Source organism: Argiope bruennichi, chromosome 10, assembly GCF_947563725.1.
Source record: "Argiope bruennichi chromosome 10, qqArgBrue1.1, whole genome shotgun sequence".
Classification (NCBI taxonomy): Eukaryota; Metazoa; Arthropoda; class Arachnida; order Araneae; family Araneidae; genus Argiope; species Argiope bruennichi.
In genome coordinates, this window is record NC_079160.1 from 29,890,109 (window position 1) to 29,915,255 (window position 25,147).

General features: G+C 24.9%; 2 protein-coding genes across 6 annotated transcripts in view; one reads left to right on the top strand and one right to left on the bottom strand.

Moving 5' to 3' along the window:
• Positions 1–278: 278 nt before the first annotated feature.
• LOC129988380 (very long-chain specific acyl-CoA dehydrogenase, mitochondrial-like) lies at positions 279–12,812 on the bottom strand. Its single transcript, XM_056096599.1, has 12 exons — positions 12,576–12,812; positions 9,946–10,027; positions 8,503–8,575; positions 5,569–5,969; positions 4,950–5,063; positions 4,654–4,848; positions 3,295–3,483; positions 2,947–3,190; positions 1,851–2,029; positions 1,667–1,739; positions 653–801; positions 279–486 (listed from the first exon to the last, which is right to left on the bottom strand). The coding sequence occupies exons 1-12, from the start codon at positions 12,626–12,628 to the stop codon at positions 349–351; spliced, it is 1,890 nt and encodes a 629-aa protein (XP_055952574.1). The 5' UTR covers positions 12,629–12,812; the 3' UTR covers positions 279–348.
• Positions 12,813–13,557: 745 nt separating this feature from the next.
• Positions 13,558–25,147, top strand: part of LOC129988204 (uncharacterized) — a 28,820-nt gene continuing 17,230 nt past the window's right edge. For 2 of the 5 annotated variants that reach the window (XM_056096368.1, XM_056096366.1), the window contains exons 1-6: positions 13,666–14,028; positions 18,526–18,669; positions 19,622–19,682; positions 19,793–19,954; positions 21,156–21,265; positions 23,191–23,392. In XM_056096368.1, the coding sequence (XP_055952343.1) occupies positions 18,566–18,669; positions 19,622–19,682; positions 19,793–19,954; positions 21,156–21,265; positions 23,191–23,392 (639 nt within the window). In that variant the 5' untranslated portion in view covers positions 13,666–14,028; positions 18,526–18,565. Of the gene's footprint in view, positions 13,634–13,663; positions 14,029–18,525; positions 18,670–19,621; positions 19,683–19,792; positions 19,955–21,155; positions 21,266–23,190; positions 23,393–25,147 lie in introns of those variants that run through there. The other 3 variants (XM_056096365.1, XM_056096364.1, XM_056096367.1) reach the window with 3 other exon arrangements.

Here is a 25,147-nt window from a genome sequence, read left to right on the forward strand (position 1 = left end):
AGATAATTTTTTTTCAGCAAATTGAAAACATCACATATTAATAAAAAATAATCTGTAGAACTTCTGTAATCCAGCAATAATTCCGAATCAAAAGTACCATTTGAAATGAAGAAAATTTACATTTGTACACAAAGATAAAACTCTTTTAATAAACTCTTTTTTATAATGTATATTTTGAGAAGTGGTAGATACTTTCCAACTGATAACACTTAAATTGAATTGCATAAATATAAATAAATTCCATAATTCAGTTGTTTTTGCAGAATTTCCTGAGTCAAGCAGAAGTATCAAACACTTTTCTTGTTATAAAACTTTGATTAGCCTTTTCACTTTGTCACTGTTTATTTATTATAGCCCCAGAGGATTCAGTTGTAAGGGACCACCAGTGTTTGCAACATCCAAAGCCACAGCTTTCATGAATTCAAAATTCTTCAATTTGTTTCCAGATTTGAGGACACCCAAATGTTGGAAAACTCGTTCATATGCCTATTAAATAGATTCAATTAGAATGTATAACCAATAAATCAAATTTTAATATTATATGCTGCAGTTTTATTTATATATCATTTACTTAATTTTTTTTCAAAATGAATAATCCTTAGATCAGAAATTTCAAAACAATTATAATTTTTTAATAAAACAAGATTCTTACCTCGCTACAATAAACATTCACAATCTTTTCTTCATAGTCTGCAGAGGGTACATTCTTATTCAATGAGAAAGTTGCACGTGATAAAATTGATGTCATGGCATAAATATCAATGGCAGCATTGGCTAGTCTATTAAGTAGATACTGTTCATCTGGAGCAAAAAATAAATAAATAAACTTAATGATATAAATTAAACAATTCTAAGTATGCAGTACACCATTAAGTACACGGTCTTTCTTATTGGATATCATAATTATAAAAAGGCCACTTTTTAATAAGATAATGGGAAAAGATTAAATGACCCATTCAAAAAAGGAGGAAAAATAAAGTGGATTGAAATTAAAGTTAGCTTACACAGAGCTAAGCTAAAATCTACTTCAAGAATCTATGAAGCAGAGAATGGATATATAAACAAAAACCATCTATTTTCAGTTTGATGGGAAAAAACAACAACATAGGAACAAACAAACAATAATAATAAAAAAAAAAGTGTAAATAGCCTTTCAAAACTATCATGCATACTTTGTAAGAAAGATCTTACCCTCTTCCATAAAATTTTGGATATTGGGTGAGTCCATGAATGCCTTACATAGCATTGGCAATATGAAATATTGGCTTAGTGTTTTTTTTTTTTTTTTTTTTTTTTTTTAAATCTCTGGCATGCATTTAATAAGATCAGAAAGGCAGTTTTTTCCCAGCTGGCCAAAATCGAAATTTGATACAGAACTAATACTGTAGTCATAAAATCACATATTTGACATACTTCAGTCGCAGTGTTTACATGCTTGTGAAAAAATTTAAATTTTTCTTTGTTAATCTAATTTTTGTACTCTAAGTATTCTGCTTTGCAAGAAATCAAGTAACTATTTTATAAAAAAAATTCCTAAAAATGTAATACAATAAACAGCGTCATTTTTTTTTCACATTAAAAAATATTGTTAAAAAAGAGCATTTCAATATAATTTTCATGGTTTTATGTACATTTCAGAGATAATAATGTATTAAATTAAACTTACTTATGATATTCTTTCCATGCTTAACAAGAAGTTCTTCAACAGAAACTCCAAAAGCCTCGATGCATTTAGACAACTAAAAATGTACGGTTCAATAAGAATTTGTGAATTATTTTAAGAAAATTATAAAATTGAAAAAAAACATTGATATTAATGGGTTGAAACTCTTTTCAATTATAGAACTTACTAGTGCACCTGAGTCAGAAAATTTGGGGTGAATATGATCAGAAAGGGAAGGTGGGCTACTCAGGCCAATAACTCGCTTGGCTCTTTTAGAACCTTCTTCCAGAATCAATCCCAAATTTGCAGTGGGATTCTTGAAAGCTCTCTGCAATTCCTTTAGATGGCTTCCAGCATGTTGCAGTCCTGTAAAGAATATTTTGGAATTATGAAATTAAAATATTTGGTACCCTATCTAAGGAATGATTTATTTAAAATCAAATGTTAAATTTCTATTTAAAATGAACTTAACTTATAGTAATAAGTCCAGCATAATTTTCAGAGCAACAACAAAATTCAGATAATTCAAATAAATGATATTTAAATATATATTATATTTGTGATGGAATGGCATTTGATGGCAAATATTAAATTTTCATTAAATATATCGATACACTCATATTTTAGATATCAATCTAGAATATTCAATAATATATTGATACAATCATATTCTAGAACATTCAATCATAAATCCATACAATTATCGATACAACATATATTGATATAATCAATACAGCCCTCAAAATTGCAATTTTGCAAAATCAAGATCACTTTTAGTTAATAAGTAAATATTTTCAAATTTACTTATTATGTAGACAGTGTTAGCCTAAAGATACTCATAACACATAAACTTGTCTTGAGTTCATGAACATGAAATGTTTTCACTAGATATTATTCAAACAGATGTATATTTGGATTAAATAAACAACAGCAATAATACATATATATATTTTTTTTCATATAATAATATAGACATGCAAGGCCTATAGAAGTTTGAGGTTTTATGCGGCTGCACTTTTCTTAGCTTCCTTGGGCAAGCTCTGATCAGAATAAAGAGCTCATCACACAAATTGATTTAATACGTTTAATTTACAACCAATTTTTATATACATTATGGCAATATATATGATTAGAGAAATAAGGCTTTATTACCTATAAAAGATAAATCTTGTTTTTTGCATGAAGCTTTTTACCATTAAAATTTGTAATAGAAGATAAGACATTTAACAATATTAAATAATGTACAAATAATAAATAAACAGTTTACAGAGAAATGCTTTTACCTGTTAAAGCAACAAAGAGACGCAAGATATCATTAGTGCCTTCAAATATTCTGAAAATTCTCAAATCTCGCAAAACCCTCTCAAGACCAGCTGACCTCATGAATCCCATGCCACCTAATACTTGAATGGCTTCATCTACAACATACCATGCAGCTTCAGATGCATAGACTTTGCTTATTGCTGCTTCTAGCTGAAAATCCACATATCCTCGATCCATATTTCCAGATACCATGTATGCCATTGACTAAATATACAAAAATAAATTTCAATTCCATAAATAAGAGACATGGAGTTTGTGATAACTTCATCATATTGCAAATTATTTTCCTCGCTAAAGTAAAACATTACCTCAGTCACATACTGTAACATGCACATTCTGAAAAGCTTCTCTTGAATTGTTCCATAAGAACATATTTTGTTTCCAAACTGATTCCTGTTAGCAGCATGCTCTGCAGCTTTTTCAATAGCAGCACGCATTGTTCCAGCCATACAAGCAGCCATACCAAATCGTCCATTATTTAAAATATTCATGGCAATCTAAAGGAAGAAAATGATCAGTTAAACAAATAAATATTTGATATATAAATTAAAATCAGAATTTATTTCTTCTATTAATCAACATATTTTAGACTAAATTTTATGTATTTCTATTCAGCATAAAATATTTCATTATATAAATTTGAAAGTAATCTTTTTAAAGCTATTTCACAAATATTTCTAGAGATAAAACTCTTTATGACAATTTGAAAATAAAGTAAATAAATGCTTCATGATACTGCAAGAATCATCACATTGCAAATGTTTCAATTTCGTCTCTTCAGTTTAATTTCAGCCTTTCATTGTTGAAATGGGAATTTTACATGCAAAAATGAATAAAATTTATAAAATAAATCAACATAAAAAGGCATTTTATGTTCTACATTTAAAAAAAAAATATCTCCCCCCAAAATTGAATACTTCTAAAAATCAGTAACAATTTCTTTAAATACCTTCAAATATTTCATTCTTATTCATATTACATATTAACATTAACCCATTAATGCAAAGAGCGCTATTTATAAGATACGTAGTTATATTTCATTCCAATAGATAAATACATTCTATTGTTTCTTTATTTCCCTTCCACGGATATCTAAGAAGCCAATATGCATAACCATACTGTTAAATAATTTTCATCAGGCATTTACATTCTTTAGTTATTGAAGTATAACATTAAGAAATTTGCTGTGATGTAACTTGATAATCTCAAAGATAATGCCAATAAATATGAAAATAAGTGCTATTTCCTGATGATTTACAATATTTTAAATATATATTCTATAAAAATTTTTAATGATTTTTTTAAACTAATTGTTTTGATAACTGAATTTCTAAAAAAAATTTAATTATATTTTGGAAGTTATATTATTTTGGAGTTCCTAACATAAATTAAAAAATATTTATTAAATTTATTCTTCAAATTAAGTTATGCCTTAACGAATTAGAAACCTATCACTAATTCAAAATAAATAAAACCATTATTATGCACACATTATTATATTTATCAGGTTTTATAAGAACAAATAAAAATAATGGGATAAGTTTCAATTAATTGTTAAGTTAGTCCATACACACATTCATTTTAATTTTTTGTAATATTTTTTTTTATTTTAAAACTTTGCACATTGTAAGCAGAAATAAAAATATTGCTAGCAATTAAATACTTGCCTTAAATCCATCTCCTACTTCACCAATAAGATTTTCTGCAGGTATTCTAACATCATCAAAGAAAACTTCTGTTGTGTTTGAAGCTTTAATTCCCATTTTCTTTTCAGGAGGTCCACTACTTACACCTCCAAATTCTTTCTCAACAATAAAGGCAGCCATTTTTTCAACTGTGCCATTTTCAGTCTCAACTGGAACCTATGATGAGATTTAAAGAGATAAAAACATATGAATTAAATATTTATTATTATTAAAAAAATACAATAATAATTATAAAATAAAAAAAAGAAATAAAATACCTTTGCAAAAACTGTAAAAATTTCGGCAATCCCTCCATTGCTAATCCATATTTTGCTGCCATTCATAGTGTAGTATTTTCCATCAGCTGATTTCACAGCACGTGTTTTAATAGACTAAAATTAATAAACGAGAAAAAAAAAATATTTTTTTTCAGATAAAATACACAGAAATATTGAATAAATAATTATTGAAAAATCACACAAGAGTTTATTAAAGTTCAAAGCTATTAATTAAAATTATTTTCTATTAATACTAAAAACATATCACTAAAAATGCAAAAATCTCAATTCTTATGCATGAAATACACAAACTGTAATCAACAAAAAGTCTGATGACAAGATTTTGACAAGTCTCCATATTTTAGATCTCTCAGTCATAAAACACATTTTTGAAATTATGTTAGTCTGTCTGTGAATATGATTGCTCAAAAAGTCTTTAAACCATGCAGATGAAAATTGGTATATTCTCTTCAAGTCTGTAGCTTTCAACCAAATTTTAAATAAAATCATTTAGAGGAAATCTGCCTGTTTATATATACTATACTGTTCGGAATAATTGGGATACAACATGTCGCCTGACATTAAATTTTTGGAATTTTATTTTTAAAATTCTACTAACCCCAGCATCAGAGCCACTGCCTGGTTCTGTAAGACAATAAGCAGCTAATTTCTTCCCTATCGCTAAATCAGGAAGGTATTTCTGTTTTTGCTCTTTGTTACCAAATAAAAGGATTCCCTTGAATCCAATAGATTGATGGGCTCCCAGAGTTATTCCTAGACCAAGATCATGTCTTCCTACAAGTTCTACCATTCTTCCATACTGAGTGTTATTCATTCCAAGTCCTCCATATTCTTCTGGAACTTGCAAGCCAAAGGCTCCCAATTCTCCAAGTTGTTTGATTAAGTGAGGTTCCACTTTTGCTATTTCGTCATTCTTGTCTGGATCATTGATTTCTTCAAAGAACCTCTTAGGTGGATCAATCATCATTTCTAATGTAGACTTTTCCTCTGCACTAAGGACTAAAGACAAAAATAAAACAAAATTAGTAGAAGTAAAGATTTAAAAAACTTTTACTAAAATTTATAGAATCAGCAGAATTTAAAGTTAACAATTCATTTCTTATTCAGTTAACAATTCAACTGTTTAAAATGTCAAAAAATTAATATATATATATATTAAAATAACATTTCAGTCTGCAGCATTTGGTTCTGAATTAACAACCTATTTGAAAGTAATAAAGTTTATTTTAGGATAAATCCCAAAATACCGAATAACGGTAACAAAACAAGGAACATCTATGCTAGTATTCCCTTCTATTAATTTTTACATATCAATTGACAGATGTTCAAGCCTAATGAATTTAATATTCAGTAATCTCTGGTATTCAACATATCCTTGGTGGATTCAAGTCTCAAACCCTGATACCCCTTCCTGTCCACTCTTATAATTCCAATTAGTATTTGATTAGTACAAAATATATTAAATTATTTAGAAAATAAATTATTTTGATATAAAAATATATTACAATTATTATTCTCAATTGATTAAATGATTTGAAGATTCCTACTAAGAAAATTCTGAGCTGATTAGAATAAGAGAACATTAATTTTAAGCATGGTTTATTCATAAAATTCTAATTTTCATTCATGTTTTAAATAAAATATTTTTCAATAAACCTGAGGCTTTAATTAAAGAATCAACACTATTAACAAATTTTTCACACATAGAACTCTAATTTGGCATTTCTACTAACTTGATGAACCTGTTGAAGCCATGTTATTTGACAATGAGATGTTCTTTCCTATTGAAATTTAATATCTTCATCCTTTCAGCACGATTTATATGTTTCTTCAAGAGTTCCTACTCAGCATCTTAATATAGTATTTTTCCTCTTAATACATTGTTGCTGTACTTCAAACACTTAAAATATAAACATTATTGTATAAATCAATGACATCTATGTCTGGACATTTTGTTAAACCAACAACAAAATAGTAATTGATAAATAAAGTTCAACAATGCAATTCTAGTTTTCTCTTAATGCACACGATTTACATCTAGGCTTGAAGACAATTTTTTTAAGCTGTACATTCGACACCAAGTTTTAAAAGCATCCAATATTAATTCAGTTCAATAACCAACTCAGAATGACCATGATTTATTTCTTTTAAACTTGACTTGATAATTAACTAATTAAAATGAAAAACCTCAATGGTATTCTTCTAAGAATTAAGAGGATCACCTATATAAGACCACCAAATATAAGACAGCAAATTCACAAATCAAAAAATGGAAGAATGCATATCTATGTTCCTTAAAAATTTCTTGACCTTTAAAGCATATTTGTATTCTTTTGTTTTATTCTTTTTAGATTTTATAATCAATTTATAGTACCTTAAATTTTCTAATAATTTTGGAAGAAATCAAATCCAATACTAAGATAATAGGAATATTTTACCATAAATCTCAAAATTTTCCTCAATAAAGCTTTTTTTTTTATTTATGTTTTATAAAAAATTATATTACATGAAAATCAAGAAATCATACATAATAATAAAAAAACAACAAACTTATTCTTAAAAAAAAAAAAAAACGATGCAGTTATGCAAAATAATTTTACTTTAGAATATTTCAAGTATTAAATCATTTATAAAATTTACAAATTTTCGCTTTTATAATAAAAAAAAAGTACAAATTGTGTTAATTCAGGAAATTAAATTATAAATCTTATTAGACACATTGTACAAAGCAAGTAAAATCAGAAATATCATAGAACATTACAAATTTGAATATTTTGACATCAATCTTAATAATTAATTTTTCATATTTTATTAGAACAGAATTTAACTCTCAATTCTGCTACACAGTACATGCATTACATTTCTCAAATTATCATCTGAATAAGAAAAACTGATTTGAGATTGATTGTGTAATTAATTTGTGATATTATACACTAATAAACATATTATGACATAATATTTCTTGCGCCAGTTGATTTTTATATAAAAAAAAAGTGCATGGAAATAAATTTAAATTTTTAAATAAAATATCTAAATTTCTATTATATAAAAAAATATTAAAATAATTGTAACAATACTGATTTAATTTTCTTCACTAGTTCATTATTTATTCTCATCCTTTTAAAAGTTGATTCACATTAGCAAAGAGAAAAATTAAAACAACAACAATGTAATGCATAATTTGAAAATATAAATGTCAATGTTGTGAAGAATTTAAATTTTAATCACAATTAGTAATGTGAAATACCTTTCTTAAAGCATTGCAAAATTGAAAAGTCTATATTGCCTGGAAAAAAAATTTCTCAAAATAAGGAACACTGATATATTTTTATTTGTATGGCTTTTATAAAACAATCAGAGTATAGATATTTATAAAACTATTAGCAAAAATATCTGAAAAATCAGGTTTTAAATAAGCAACTATCAGAAATAGGATATTTAAAAATTTTTTTATTCTCTACTCAAAGTTTTCAAAACAGATGCAGGAAAAAAAATAATTAAAAATTATGAAACTGCAACAAAAATACAATACCATCTGGATAAGGAAATATCTGTTCAGTTTTTACTTGGCCTTTGAACATACTCATCACGAAGGAACTTGTTTCCTGTTTAAAAACAAACAGTTTTCTATTATTATAGAAAATTCATAAAATCCTGTTATCAACAGATCACTTAAGAAAAGCATTCTTATTTCTTCTTCTTTTTTTCTTTCTTTTTAGAAATTAGAAAGTCAAAGTAAGAAAGATAATACAAACAATAGCAAAGGAAAAGAAAATTTCCTCATAATCTGTTTTAGATGCTAATCTCAGAAGGAAAATAAAAAATAATTTAAAAATCATAACATAAATAAAATTTAATACTTATTTTTTCATAAGCATAACTTTTTTATATTAAAAATGTGATATTTTAACATATGTAAAAAAAGTAAAATATTTCTTTATTCAAATCAGAAGGCTAACAATTTTTAAACTGAAATGAAATGTGTTTAATGGTGATTATAAAAACACTTTACAAGAAAATTATCATATGGAAGAAATCTAAATATAACATATAAAAATATATTATTCTAATTTATTTTAGCATAGCTATTGCTAAAATAGTATAAGTAGCTACTGATAATATTATAGGAATAAAACATTCATTAACTGTATCTGTCAACTATTTCTTATAGTATTGCTTATTTCAGAAATTCACATTTCCTTTATGATTTAATTCCAAATGGATGCCAACAGGCAAGTAAAATAACACTTTTTCAGAATTCCTTGTTATACACATTTTTCTTAGTTTTTTTTCTTTCTAATATTGAGATTAATTTCCTATCTGAATTGGATTATTTTATTTTAATTTGAAGCATGTGTCATATTTCTATATATTGTTAGCAAAAAGTAAATTTTTTTCATTTTAGCTGTATTCTCTCTCTTCTCATTTTGAGGAAATAAGAGCTGACTGGTATATGTGAAAAAAAATCTAAAGGTTTTCACCTGTGAAATTTTTGACAGTATCTTTCTCCATGGGATTTGAAACAATTGTTAATTGTTCCATAAGGACACACAATCTTAACTGTAATAAAGAATTAAGATTGTGCATCTCTATAGATTGATTTGTCTTTAATCAATTGGTAGATTGTTACAATGTAATCATCTGGTAGACTGTTTTGCTCTCTTTACTATTCATTTACTCATATGTTGCAAACAGACTAATAACAAGAGAAATAGTAAAATAATAGGCAGTGTGACAACATCACAAAATTTAAATTTCAAATATCTAAAAAGATGGGAAAATATTTTTCTACTTCTTTGTGAAAATACCCAATGTAAGAAGAAGTTTCTGATTTACTTTAACATTATATTTAAAGGTTAAACAACAATGTAAATTTTTTAATTTTTTATCTCTGGTTCTTAAAACAGGCATTTAATATATTCTATTTCGTTACTATAAAATTTAAAATCATTCCAATAAAAAATTTAATACTCACTCTGGCATTTTTATCGCTTTTCCTTTCACTTTTTTCCTGCTCAGGTTCCTTAACTGCTTCTTGAGCAGCAGCTGCATAGCTCCTAAATAAATGTAATTTAATGAACATTTAATACTTATTGAAAAAAGTCAGCATGGTTATATATTAAATAAGAGATCAAGACTTCACAAAATTGCAAAACATTTCAGTTTTGAACCATAAATCACACCACAAAAAGTATTCAATTTAATGTTTCATTTTTTCACAGAAAAATATATTTTGAATTCTCATTGAATAGATATTTATTAAAATTAATAGTAGGAACAAATTTATTCTATCAATATATATTATATAATCTCAACCTTAATGTTCAATTTAAAATATTAATTCTTTAAAAAGTTATTCTTTAGCGAAAATATACATTTGTAACAATTCTGAAAAATAAAATAACTATATAAAAAGAAGGAAGATAATCAATTTTCTGCAATAATATTTATATATTTAAAATTAAAAATAATTAGGCTGCTTTATAATCTAAAGATAAGTAACTAGATATCTATTACATAAGTGATTTAATGCTTAAAATAACCGGTTATAATTTTGTTTAATTATATTAACATCTTAATTACAATAGTATAAATAAAATTATAATGAATATAGTTATCTGCTAATCCTACAATAACTGCTATTAAGTATAAATGTAGAAATAAAATGCTATTTACTATTAGTATGATAATAAAGCCACATTACAAGGAAAATATAATTACATACAACAGGTGTCTCTACATTCCTTTTCAGCTTTTTTTTCCCTATATATTTAAAAACAAAGAAAAACATTTTAGGAAAGGTTTGCTCGAATATATATATATGAAGTATAATTTTGGCAGCTACAAAGTTGAAAAGAAAAGGGTTTTAGAAAGGACTTCCAAGTTATTTTACCAATTATAGCATAATTTCTACATAGGAACGAAGAAGCAATGTATATGTTTGCATTAGAAGACAAGAGTCAAAGTGACAAAAATTTTCCCTTTAGTAGTTTTATTACGAGATTTTGATAAGGATTTATTTGATACCCGTCAACTTTGGAAAGTGAATTTCAGTTATCTTCGGAGCATCTGAGTAGGTGAGAGGGATTTTTATCTCTTTACTCATGGTGCGAGAAAACAAAGTAAAAGGAATTTTAAGAGTGCGTTTTGGTTATAATTAAGTAAAAAAATATGTAATTAGGCGAGAAAACAAGAGAAATTAATAAGTTAACCAAGATAAAACCATGTGAATCCAATTAAAAATTTCAATACTTGTCGGTTGCAACAGTGACCAAAAAGCTGCAGGACAAAATTTTGTCAATATATATATATATATATATATATATGCACTTGAGTATATTTTTATAATATACAAAAATTTTTTTAGGCATTTTTTTGGTTGCCATTAAAACCAAATTGTACCATATTTTCTTAATCTACTAGAAAGAATTATCCAAATTAGCATTAAAATATAGTAACGCATTAATTGAAAAGGTGAGAAATTTAATGAATCACAATTTATATACCAGGTTCACTTTACTACTTCATACATATTGTACTAATAAATCATCATAAAAATTTATATATGTTTTGAAGAATAATCTCGTCATTGATGAATCATTTATGCAATAATTTTGAAAAAAAAATGTTATTAACTATTAACATTGGGTCTTTAGGGCTTCCATAATTTTGGTTATTAGTATACATAAACTAAATAAAATGGAATAATTTATAAAATATATATATTGATCTGATTTTGAAAAAAAGAGGAAAGAACTGACATTTTTTGAGTTTTTTTTTTATAAACTGTACTTTTACAAACAAATCTAGTTGATAATAAATTTAAATAAATATAAAAAATATAAGTATGTTATTGTCAGTTGAATGTATGTATTCTTAAGGATTACAATAAAAAGTTGTTTACCAATATAAAAAACAGACATTTTAACCTACTAAGGAATGGTGTTTTCAAATGACGTACAAAAATCACTATCCTTTATTCTCTCTCTCTCTATATATAAATGATATTTTGGTTTTGGAGAGAGCTAAAAAAATTAATTTTAGACTTAAATGAAAATTTTTAATTTTGTTGCGTATTTTATTTACTAAGTCGTGAAAAGGAAAAGAATGCCCATTGTGAGATAAAATGAAGATAACATACGAAATTTAACTAAAAACCAGGCTAAGTAGCAATGCATCAATGATTATGTAATACTACGTGATGTCTGTTGTAATACGAGATAATAAAAATAATCAGATAAAAATCAGCATAAGCAAATGAGAAAATTATAATGAATATTAAAAAAATGAATTTAAAATAAAATAAAATTGAAATAAAAAATTACAATAAAATAAATATTAAAATAGAATTGAATTTAAAACTGAATAACTAATACTGCGTATTCATAAACATGAGTTTCTGCATTGCAAAATTAAAAAAAAAAAATTAACAATAAGGAAAAAGATTACAATTTATTCATACGTTTTAAGATGCTTTAAATATTTCACAAAATCAGGATATAAAATAAGGATATATTAGAAGATTGTTCTAAAAAAAATCTATATTATTTCTGACTTTTTTAGTTTTGAAATTACATTTATTCAAAATATTTGAAATTTATTTACCTGATCAAAGCTTGTTTCCCTGTTATAACTCTACGAAAAATTGGACGCAACATTTTGATTTACTTGGAAACCAATAAAAAAAAGTCCTAGTTAACGTAGCAAAACGTTTCTTCTAACTAATAAAATTTTTCAATATAAAACCGAATAAATATATGACGAACCGAGTATTTTATACGAACTTTGAAGTCCCTGCCAGTTGACACAGAATGATAACAATGATTACGTAAAGTACGGAATTCATCAACAATCTACACACCCCGATTTTAGACAACAACAACCAATCAGAATCTCGTCTGAGACAGAAACGCAAGCACAGCCAATGAGTTTCTTGAATATCTTCCAGAGTCGTATTGGAACATGCAATAGAAATATATCATGTGACATAAATTACTATTGTTCAAAGAATTAATATTTGTTTGTTTTTATTCACTAAATTTTTATAGAATATACAAGAAAGAAAATGAAACACAGCTTTAGAAAATAGAAAGAGATGAAATTTCTGTACTTATAACATATGATGACACCAGCGTTTTGGAGTATTTTTAATTCTAAACAATTTGGGGAAGACATGAGAATATTTTTCCAATTATTTATTATTTTAGAAATAATTGGGAAAATATTCTTATGAAAAGAAGAAAGTTTTCTTTATATATAGAGATATAAATAACTCTAGGAGATTAGAAAAAAAATCTGCCCACCTCTTTTCTCATCATTATTATTTTCTCTAACCACCATGAAACTTCAACGTAACTAATAAGTAGGTATAATATTTGACAATTTTGGAAAAGTTCTTGGGATTCTTCCCAATAAATAAATTTTCTATCTATTCTATATAAATTTAAAAGGCTATGTACTTTTGAACGTTTTCTTTTTTTTTTATTGTCTAATAGAGATTTCATAGTTTAAATTTCATGGCATAAATATTGCACATTGTCCACTGCAGATATGCGCAAAATTTACTTGAATCTCAGTAATGGCAACAAAAAATGTGACATTTCGGGAATGGGTGTATGGATTCGGATTGTGTTACCAAAGAAAAACTCATAACAATTTGACAAGTCAGTCTGTTTTTTTATTATTCATTGCATTAATATCAGAAAAACAGTATATAAACCTGTGGATAAAAAGCAAATACACTATAGCTTCATAAAATTATTATTCTCTGAATATTGAGATCGTGATCTACTTTTTCCAGTTTATACTTGCATACGTAGATAATATATACTGTGATTAATATTTATCTGTTACCGTGTGAATATCAGCAAAATTTCAGGTGCACGTGTTTGAAGTAATGGTATCTTGTGCAAATAATGTAGAGATCCCATATGTGAAGTGTGTATTTTGGGGATGGAACTATTTGCCTTTCTCCTGATATTCCTTTAATTTCTCTACGTCTTCTGTTAAATTTTTTAAGGACTGTGTGGACATTTGGATCTCTCCGTATAGGTTTTCGGTACTATTCTTTTTTTTAAAAAAATTTAAATCTTTTTTTCTTTTTAAAAATTCGGGGCTGCAATGCATTGTCATGCCATTGGCTTAATTTTAATTAGATGTACTTCAATTTTAAAGTTTATCGCATTGTTGAATTTGAAATGTTCAGATTTTAATCTTTGAAAAAATTTATCATTAATTGAAAATATACCAGATTGTTTATTCACACATATGTTTTCCAGTTTTGAGGATATTATGTAGGCATTAGTATCTCTCATTAATGAAACTCCTAGCTGCATAATATATTTATTGATAATTGAAGTTATTATTATGTAAAATTCTCTAGCCTTGGTAGATTTTCATAATGCACAACTATTCTTAATGGAATTCTTACAAAATCGTGTCCATACATATATCTGTGTAAAGTTTCATATATGTATTTATATAAATATATAAAGTTATAGACATGATTTATACTTTTTTAATAACTTATTTTATATTATTTTGAAATGAGTTACCTATTTTTGTGTATTACACATTAGATTATTTTTTTTTCAATTTCAATGTCCTTCAATTCTTATAGTTTGTGATAAGTTTTAGGTTACTATTTTTTTCATTGTGTATAAAAATATACGTCTATAACATACTATCTGTTTATTTTATCACAGGATAAAAAAAATTGTTATATGGTTATATATTTTAAGTGTTAAATTTATTGCACACGTTATTTCTTATATTTAATAATCATAAATTATTTTATAAAATAATTAAAATTCACCAGAATTCAAAACATTGCTGAAATTTATGTCTCCTGTTTTCTTTCAATATTGCAGCTGGATTTGAGATTTTTTAACAATTACTTGTTGAATTCAATATTAAGATTTAACACTATTAAGACCTAATGATTTGTAGATATTTTTAACAAACATCAAAATTGCTTAGAATTTGACAACTGGAAGTGCATTAACTAATAAAAATTCATGAATATGTACCTGAAGTAATTTATTTCTGTATTAGTCATTTCGGATTTTACATCAGGAATATTGGTTGTGTATGATGTTTGTGATTCTCTAACTAAAATATTTGTAAGAACCAAATTATGATAGGCATCAAAGCTTTGTGTCTTGGAATCTTACACCTGTTTTATTTATTGTGGCTTTTTCGGTATAAAATTAATGAATCTTCTAACAATTTTTTTATATAAAGTTAATGAAAACCTAATTGTCAGGTTCATCTTTTATAGAACAGTTTCTTATTCATCATGCAGATATGAAACAAAATTTTCTTTTCTTTACATTTATTGATGGAAGAAAATCATCTGAACAAAAATTTGATGATACATTGAAAATAATTTGAATTTCAATACAACCTATTATTGAAAATTATGCTAAAAGTATGACAGTAAATTAGCATCATTAAAAAGATTACTTTTTCAAATAAATGATGTAAAAATAATTTTTGTGTAAAATTTTTAAAAAGTTTTTGCAAAAAAAAAAAAAAAAAAAAATTGCTTATTTTTTTAATTAAAATTTTTTTTAGATGCTCTAAGGTATTTTTTTATTCTAAAGTATGTTAAATTTTGTAGCTGTAGGCAAAATAGAGTGTCTTGAGCACTGGCACACAAATATTCTTATTTTTTTAATACTAGAAGATATTTAAAAAAAATTTTAACTGCCTAAAATTAATTTTAATGAAAAACATAGTTTTTTTTTCTTTCTTAAAATTTGTTATTAGCAGGAAAAAAAAATTATTGAATATTTATTATGTCTAGAAATATAGCAGATATTATAAGATAAGATCAACAATATTTTTTTCAGTTACAAATGTTATAAAATGTAAACATTAATTTGCAATTTTCATTACATTCTTTTTGTTATTAAAATTAAAATCAGTCTAATTTTTAAAAATTTAAGTATACTATTTTCAATTTTCCATTCCATTGTGAATTTTGTTATTTGAATCCAAGATCATTTATAAATCCAATTTACATTAAATTTTCCATATATTTATGGGGGAAAAAAATTGTAGAGTCATAAATTTTCTTACGATGGATAGGTACATTGTTTGGAAATTATTAGCTCAGTTATCATCAGTCATTCAACTGCAGTTGAGAATTATGAAATACTATTCTTTACTGTTAAAATGGAAAGTTAATTTACCTTTTCAGTTTACTTGTTCTTCAAATTACCATTTAGTTCCATGATTTATTTTAATTTAACAAGCAGTTTTTGTTTTTCCAATTTTATTTAGTAACAGTTAGTATATTAAGAAATATAATTTTTTTATTTATTATTTGATTTTTCCATTTTGCATTTTCTTTTAATTGCAGACAGATAAATAGACCAAAAAGTTTATTTCACATTCTAACTAATTAATAGGATTTATCTTTGTCATCCCAGTTTTATTTAACTTATTTGGTATTTATAAACATGATATATTGTTTTTTAAAATATTGTACACTGTTATAATAAAATTGTACACTGTTCTCAATGGAAATTTATATATTTAATATTTTTAGAAACTTAACCAAATGATGTAATAAATTTTTATTCCATGATGACTTTAAATCTGCTTGTATCTGGCTGTAAATTAAGGGGAGGGGGGAAACGTTTTCAGAATTTTAAAATATTTATAATGAGCTGTGAATCAAATAGAAAATTATTTAAAAAGTATATATTTATTATACTTTTAAAAAATTATTATTTTGGATTTGGTTATATTTTTGATTTTGTTCTTTTTAAGCAGGATATTCATGTAGTAAAGTAGTAAAATTTATTAATCAGTTTGTAGTAGTAAAATGATTTTTTTACACCAAAAGGTTTTAGGAGGTTTATTTGAATTTGTGTTTGCTTCTCAACTGTAATCAAAAAAAAAAAAAAAAAAAAAAAAAAATGGCATTAATATATATATATATATATATATAATATACACAGAGAGAAATTATCTGAATACTTTATGAGAGTGACATATCTTGTGCAAAGCTAATTGTTAATCTTTTTATCCAAGTGGTGGGTTTTCCATGCAGTTTCTAAGAAATGAATACTTCAGAAAATATAGCATCTTAAATTAATATATAACAGTTGTCATACATTTTATAAGAAACTGGACTAAAAAAATGTCTTTTGATTTTTTTATTATAAACTTAGAATGAAAATCCTACACATTTTTAAATATTGTAAAAAATGACTAATTATACATTTTTTTTTCTTACAATTTATGACTGCAGTATCTTTCATCTGCTGTGATTTTATGATTGTATATATTTTTTTTCTATCAAAGACATAATTTATGAATACTTCAAAATTCTGTTACAGTTGCTCATTCCGTATACAGAAGAATTTTTTCTATTGTACATTTAATTTGTTGCTCCTTTGCAGTAAAATACAAGTTTTTTTAACCTTTTCTTTTCTTTTGAGGATGAATAGTCAAATTTTCATAATCCCAATATTATAAACTTTTGCAATTTTTAATATTGAAAAACATCACAGATGCCATTGTTATTACATCTGCCAAAAATTGTTGTTTAAGAATAATTAGTGGACTTATAACATTATTTTTTAGTAATTTGAAGTTTCTCTGTTAGAAACTATGCCATTATAGCTTAAAACTGTTGTGAAAATAATAGGGCTTAAATTCTTCTGATTATTATCTTTTCAATTTCTCCTAATTTCCCTCTTTTTTTTTTTTTTTTTTTTTTTTTTTTACTATAACATTTGTCATAAAATCTAGAAATTTGTTCCATACAGATGATAGCAGAAAACATTTGAAAATTTGCTTGCCACTTTTTTTCATCCCAGGACCAGATATGCAAGCCCCCCCCCTTTTTTTTTTTCTATCTGTGATTAATTCATAAAAAAAGACTTTAAGAATAATGTTTTTCTTCCAAAGCATATAAATATCTTATCCCAACTAATAAGAAGATGAATGTGTATATCTTGGCACTGGACATATATTGTCAGTCATGCAGTGGTTCAATTTGCATACTATATTGCATCATATACTTAGGTAAATTTTCCAGAAGTGAATCTGAATTCTCTTGAAATGTTAATTGGTTTCTGATTGAACAAATGTAATAATTATAAAATATGCAAACAGCAGTTTCATGAAGATATGTGTAATGTAAAAGTTATAGATGATCTTTGGTTCATCTTAAAATTTGATTTGTTGATGAAAATATATAGATGCTAATATTTTAAATTAAAATATGTAATTATGCTTTGTACAGAGTCAAAGTTATGAGTTTTTATTTTTCAATTTATTTGTGATACAAAAACATACTTCAAATAGTTTATGATTTAAGGAAAATTTAGATTTTTTTTAGTTAATTTCTTTAAAAGGATTAATTTTTAAAATATTCCATTTAGTAATAAATATATAATGCACTTTTTGTCTCAAAGTTTGATGTAAAAACTAGCATTTAAAATTTTTTTCATGTTGCAAAATATTTTATTGACACACATATATATATAAAGACCTTTGTAAAAGTAATCGGGTATATAATGGATAACATTTATTTTAGGTGGTTAGTAAGGGAGGCGTCCGATGCTAGAGCCCTTACGATGTCTGGCTGGGCTCAAAGAATGCATCGTGGAGCTGCTACAATAAGCAATGTGGTCACAGCTTGTGGACATACACCTGTCCCATACCCTACTCGCATGGAAAAGTAGGTGCTTTTATTTATTATTTTTAATGCCACAATGATAATGAATAATGTTTTGATTCAACAGTAATATAATGTGTAATTGATTGTATTATTAGCCACCTGTTGCGATTACCTGGTTTACTAGTCATGAATATAGTTAAAGCAAAAATGTGAAATAATCAACATTTAAATGTTAGTAATCCCAAAGCAATAACTTTATTAAAATATCAAGAAATAAATTGAAATACCCGAAATAAAGCAGTAAACATATATATAAAATAAAATTTTTATATTCACACGAAATATATATGCATGTACTAAATGATTTCACATGTAATGAAGTTGAATTATACAATAAGATAACTAATAAATTGTCATAAAAAGAATTTATAAGATTTCATCCATGATATGAATGTTCCAGTTGTTTTGCTGTCATACTAAAAATTCTTGATTTATATATATATATATATATATAATTAGCATGTTGCTTATTAGAAATATGTAAAAAAAAAAAAATTGAAACCATGACAAATGAAATGATTGAAAAACTTCTTTATCGAAGTTAGTTAAAAAAATATATCCAATGTCTATGATAATTGTTTTTATATTCCTTTGATAACTGGTTTTTGAATATTATTTGTGTGTGATAAACTTAATGGGAAACATTTAATATTTTTCTGTAATTTTTAAAAATAAGAATCACATATCTACTTGTGTAATTATTTAGAATTTTTTTTTTAAGCATGTAATTAAGTTTAACTTTTGAATTGCATGTCAGTAAATCCACATTTTTAATTTACACTAATCAAATCCATTTAAATGCAATCATGGATTTTTTTAAAATTAAGAATTTAGTATATCATTTTAATAATTCTAATTTAATTTGTGTTGATTATATATGTATTTAATTCTTATCTTTGGACTATTAATGAATGGGACTTTTCTATAAACAAGAAATTTCTGTTCTTTTTAGAGTTAAATTTGGAGTTCCTCTTGATCAAGTCTGTAAACATGATATACCTGGACCATTATTAGTATGTATCTTGATATTTAGTATTGTATTTTAAGTGTGTATGTATATAATAATAATTCATAATATGTATCTAAATCTATCTAAATGAGAATGCTTTATTTTTCCCTCCAGATCCTTATTCTTAAACTTAATAAAGAGGGTCCATACAAAAAAGATGTATTCCGGGCACCTGGACATCAAGGAAATATGAAGAAATTAATTCATTTTCTCCAGCATGGTCGTCTAGTCAATATAGATAATTTTTCAGTTTATACAATAGCATCCGTTTTAAAGGTAAAATATATTGTTTTATATCGAAATTCAACTGTTTTGCATAAAGAAGTTACTTTATAGTTTAGAAATTATAAAATTGTGATTTTTTTTGTTCTAGATTTTTTTTCTTGTTGTTTGAAAACTAAAAAAAAAAAAAAATAATAATTTAGTAATGACAAGCTGTGAATTGAAATTTAATTTACACTAATGTTAATGTAAATTTCATGTTCACACTCTTTATTTTTGTTGAAATATATAGCTATTTGATAAAACTGTTTTCAATTTAAGAATATTTTATCATTAATTACTTAAAATAAGATTTTACTTGATTGACATATATTTTTAGCTATCAGAAATAAAACATTATTTAAGCAAGAATTTTATAGCAGAAAAATTGTTTTACAAAGATTTTTCTTGGATAGCATTGCTAGAAGTGAAGAAATGGCAGAAAACTGCCTTTATTTGAAATATGTCTCTATTCTTACATCAATTTAGTAAATATAGGAATGCATTTCGAATGTTAAAAATGTTTCTTTATATTTTGAAGTGAACATTTTTTAAATGATGAATAATAGAAATGTGTTATATTCTTATCAGCTTTGAAGTGTAATAATGGCATATCATAATTTGTGAATCTAAGATAAAATATTTAACAGTGGAAATTAAATGTACTTATAGAATTCATATGACTAAAAGTCAAAGTTAATAAGAAGTTTGGCTCTGATTAATTTGCTTGCATTAGTAATTTATTTATGGCAATTATTTATTTTTTGCTTTTAATTATGAAGGAGATGTTCAGTATTTTAATGGTCCATCCAACTTCCATCACCATTATTCAAAAAATGTTCACATTTTCATTTAAATTTAAACGAGTTTGCATTCTTCCTAACAGCTATTACTGGGACCAGAGAAAAGTGTGGGGGGAATAGTAAAAACTTTCATACAGTCTTTTTTTTTTTGTATTTTCTGTATTATTATTTGGTCTGTGTCAGAACAATCTAGTCATGATTCTTACAAACTTTGTAAAGATTTCTTAAAAATTAACATTTTTCCATAATCATGAAGAAATAAAAATGCAATTTGTAAATAACTATCTATTCTTTTCCCTCCCCCCAAAAAACACCATTAAATATGTATTCACCAAAGGTTAATTCATTTTTACAATATTGTTTTTGATGTATGTCAAATAATTCATCTTGTAATAATATATTTTGAATTTCAGAAATTTTTGAGAAAATTACCTGGTGGAATTTTTGGACCAGAAAATGAAGAAGCTTTGTTTGATATCATAGATGCTGATGGGCTAGAAGAAAAGAGAGATAGAATTCATAGGTAATATAATTTATCATAGTGAATTAAATATTGAATTTAGAAAATTTCACTCATCATATAACAATTCAGAAATATTTTATTTTAAACCAAGTTTTAGGTTACAACATTAAAAATATTTTTATGACAGTTTATTTTTTTTATATAATAAATATTGTTTTTTTTTTTGCATAAATTAATCAGTTTTCTGAACAGAATTTGATATTCCTATTTGTGAATAGGAATTTGGCAATCATTTGGAAAATTGTGTAATTTTGCTCATACGAAGAGTGTTGGAAATGTGAAATGATTAACTGTTAAATAAAATTAAAAAAGTAAATGAAATATGTGTGTGCATCTATGACTATATGTAAACAGAAGAATTGGGCAATTTATGTCTTCAGATGTTATTTTAAAATTATTTTTGATATATTTTCATTATTATTTTATTCTTTATTTTTGAAAATAAGTAATAATTTTTTTATGTTTGTTTTTATGTATCTTTGAAATTTACAATAATATGATTTATATTGTGATTTCGCCTAAGTTGCAATTTTATATTTTGAAATCAGAACATGATTATTATCAATTTTTTATATCAATTTATAAACTAATATTAAAATTAATGCCCAAAAGATGATGTTTAGTATACATTTTGTTTGGTTCATTACATGTAGATATGAGATAATCCAAATCAGTGTTTTTGATCATTAGCTTGTGGTTCAGTTTTATTCTTCGTGTTAATTGAATTCCTTATGAAAAACAAACAAATTAAATATATATGTGTGTGTGAGTGTACACAATAGAGACACACATTTATTATTATTATTATTGCTTGCTTGAAAAAAGATAAAAAACTGATTGCTTTAAAAAAGTGAAATTTATCTGATGTATTCCTTGAACTTCAATCACACACACACACACGCTTACGCACACACACGAAAGATTTGCTGAATCATTGAGTGTAGTAGAGAAAAAAGTAAACAATATCTGTTGTGAAGAAAAATATTTCCCTTGTTTTATCTTTTTTTATTATTTTATTCAATCAGAAGATTTGAAGCATTTTATTTCAGTTGTTTCCTAGTTTTTATCTAACTAAAAAAATCAGGAAAAAATGGAAAAAAATATGAAATGAGATGATTAATTATTTGAGATTTCTTAGTGATTAAGGTAAAAAAAAAGAATATTATTAGGAATATATATATATTTTTGTAATGATGATGTTTTAAAAATATTGCATGGACTAAAGCAAACTGGAAATTCAAAATGCTTAGATCTTATGAATGGATTCACTAGATATGGGATTATGATAAGTATATATTATGGGGTTATAAAAGTATACATTATTGCTAATATGTATACTTTTCCTGTTGGTAATATAGGCACATTTTCAAAGTCTGTTTGAATAAAAAGTCATTTAACTTTTTAAGTGTTAGTTCTATAACTTAGATTCAAATGAATATAAGTCACATTATATCAACTTTTTAAGAGAGGAAAAAAATTATTTATAAATATTTGCACTCTTTTTTTTTAATAAAAAAAATCGTTACCAGCTTTATATACAGTATTCATAACAATATAAAAATCTGAAATTTATGTTCATCAAATTTGGAGATATAGAATTGTATATTTAAGACATTTTGCATGTTAAATATTCATTCTTATGTTAGTATTTAAACTAACATGGGCAATTAAAAGTTAATCGGATATTCCCTTGTAGTTCTATTTGGTGGATCAAACTATATTAAATTTAAAAGGATTAGTTTCTTAGCTCAGTTATGGTTAAAATGATTTTTCAATTAAGTAATTCTATGTCTACAAGTAATTATGTTTCTTAAACTTTTGTTTATCTTTAAAAATGTTCAAAGAGGAAATATGAAGTTTAAAAATTTTAGTAGTTTATAATAATTTTATTGATTATTAATGCAGTTTTTTCCTGTATTTTTTAGGCTCATAACCTCCCTTCCTGTTGTTGCTCAACACCTTTTGGTGCTCTTGTTCGGTACATTCCGTGCCATTTCCAACTGCGCACAGAAAGCCCAAACTGGCATGACATCGGAAGCCATAGGAGTCAGTGTGGCTCCCAGTTTCTTTCAGTCATGTGTCAGTGATGGTAAAATGGCTAGAATGGAAGATGTTGTTAGATTTAAGGTGAGTTATTCTTTGATTTACCAAATAAAAATATATTATTTTTTTACATTATACATATTTTAAACTTTACTTATTTATAATAAATTCTAATATTTCTCGGGATTTTTTTTTATGAACCAAGTTTTGTATGTCTTTCTTTATCTAACCATTTAACATTATTTATGCTGCAGTATATAGATTTTTAAAATTACTTTTTGAGATTTCGTTTTCAATACAATATCTGCTTTGATATGTTTTCAAATATTTGTACTGTTTACTCCTCTTCCCTTTTCTGTTGCTCAGTAGCTGTTTAACTTGTTAAGGGGTGATTAATTTATAATCAACTTGTTCCACATTGAAAATGTTTTGTCATACCCAATTAACAGATTAATAGCTTTTTTCTGCTTTTAAAACTATTCTCTAAATGTGTTATTTCTGTTAATTATTGATAGTTCTGCATTTGTTTAACTGTGTTCATTCATGATTTATTTTAAATTTTTAAGTATTCTCTTCTGTTAATTGGCTTAAAACTTGTAAATAGTATTGTCTTTTATAATACTTTATTTAAATTGTAAACATGTTTTCTGTATCCATTTTGTAGTATCTTTCTCTTAAATATATCCTTTTATTAAATATAAAATATGAATGATTAAAATTAATGTTTTAATTCCATTTAACATTTTGATTAAAAAGCATACTTTGTCATACAATTTTCATATTCAACTAACGAAACAATTTTTAAAGAATGCATTTTAGTTGAATTTTAATGAATTTTATTCATTTTTAGTTTATTAAAATTTAGTTCTTACATATCAGACTTTGCAAATGAATTATTAATATTATTATGGCATTAGCTTTGCTTATAACAATATAGAAATGTTATAATGGTATGTTTACAGTTCCTCTTTAAATTTGAATAAAAACCTATGATTTCATCACACAGTCATCACGATTTCATCACACTTTAATTTTCTCCTTATCCCCTTGCTTTATCCTTCCCAAAACCTTTTATTCTCAAATTTATTGTTTATTATTCTTTAAATCAAAGAAAAATTTATGTCATAGGTTTAGTTTAATTTAGTTTAGATTTGTTAAGTTCTACATAATATATATATATATATATATATATATATATATATATATATATATATATATATATATATATATATATATATAGCGTAATTATGATTTTGAATATGAAATAAATTTCAGATATCCATTTCATTTTGCAATATCTTTGCTTTATAAAAATATTTTTTTTGATATTCCAAGTTTGTAATCTAAACAAATAATTTTTTCTTTATTTTGCATGTTTTTAATATAACAGCAAGTTAATTAGAAAATTTAAATGTGCTAGAAAAGTAATCAAACCTATTTTATTTCCAGCAATTAAGATTAATAAAAAAAAACTTTTTTTCCCCTCCCTAGAACTTGTTTTATTTAGATTTAAATATTGAAAGTAAATTCAGAATACAGTTAAATTTAGATTGTTGATTACGATACCAATGTATCTTAAAATGGTCAGTGTTTGTGATTTTAAATTTTACTGTGGAAATTAATTTCTATTTAATAGAAAGTGATGTTTAAGTTATTCATGCGCCTTTTTCCATTTGATAAAAGAAACTACATACAACAATTCGTATTTTGCCTACTTTTCTCTTAGTTAAATAATCATTTCAGTTAAATTTTATGCAATCATCAAATATCTTTCCGTATTTAATACTGTGCATTTAGAAGTAAAACTTAAGTTACATTCTGAATAGATTTCTCATTAAC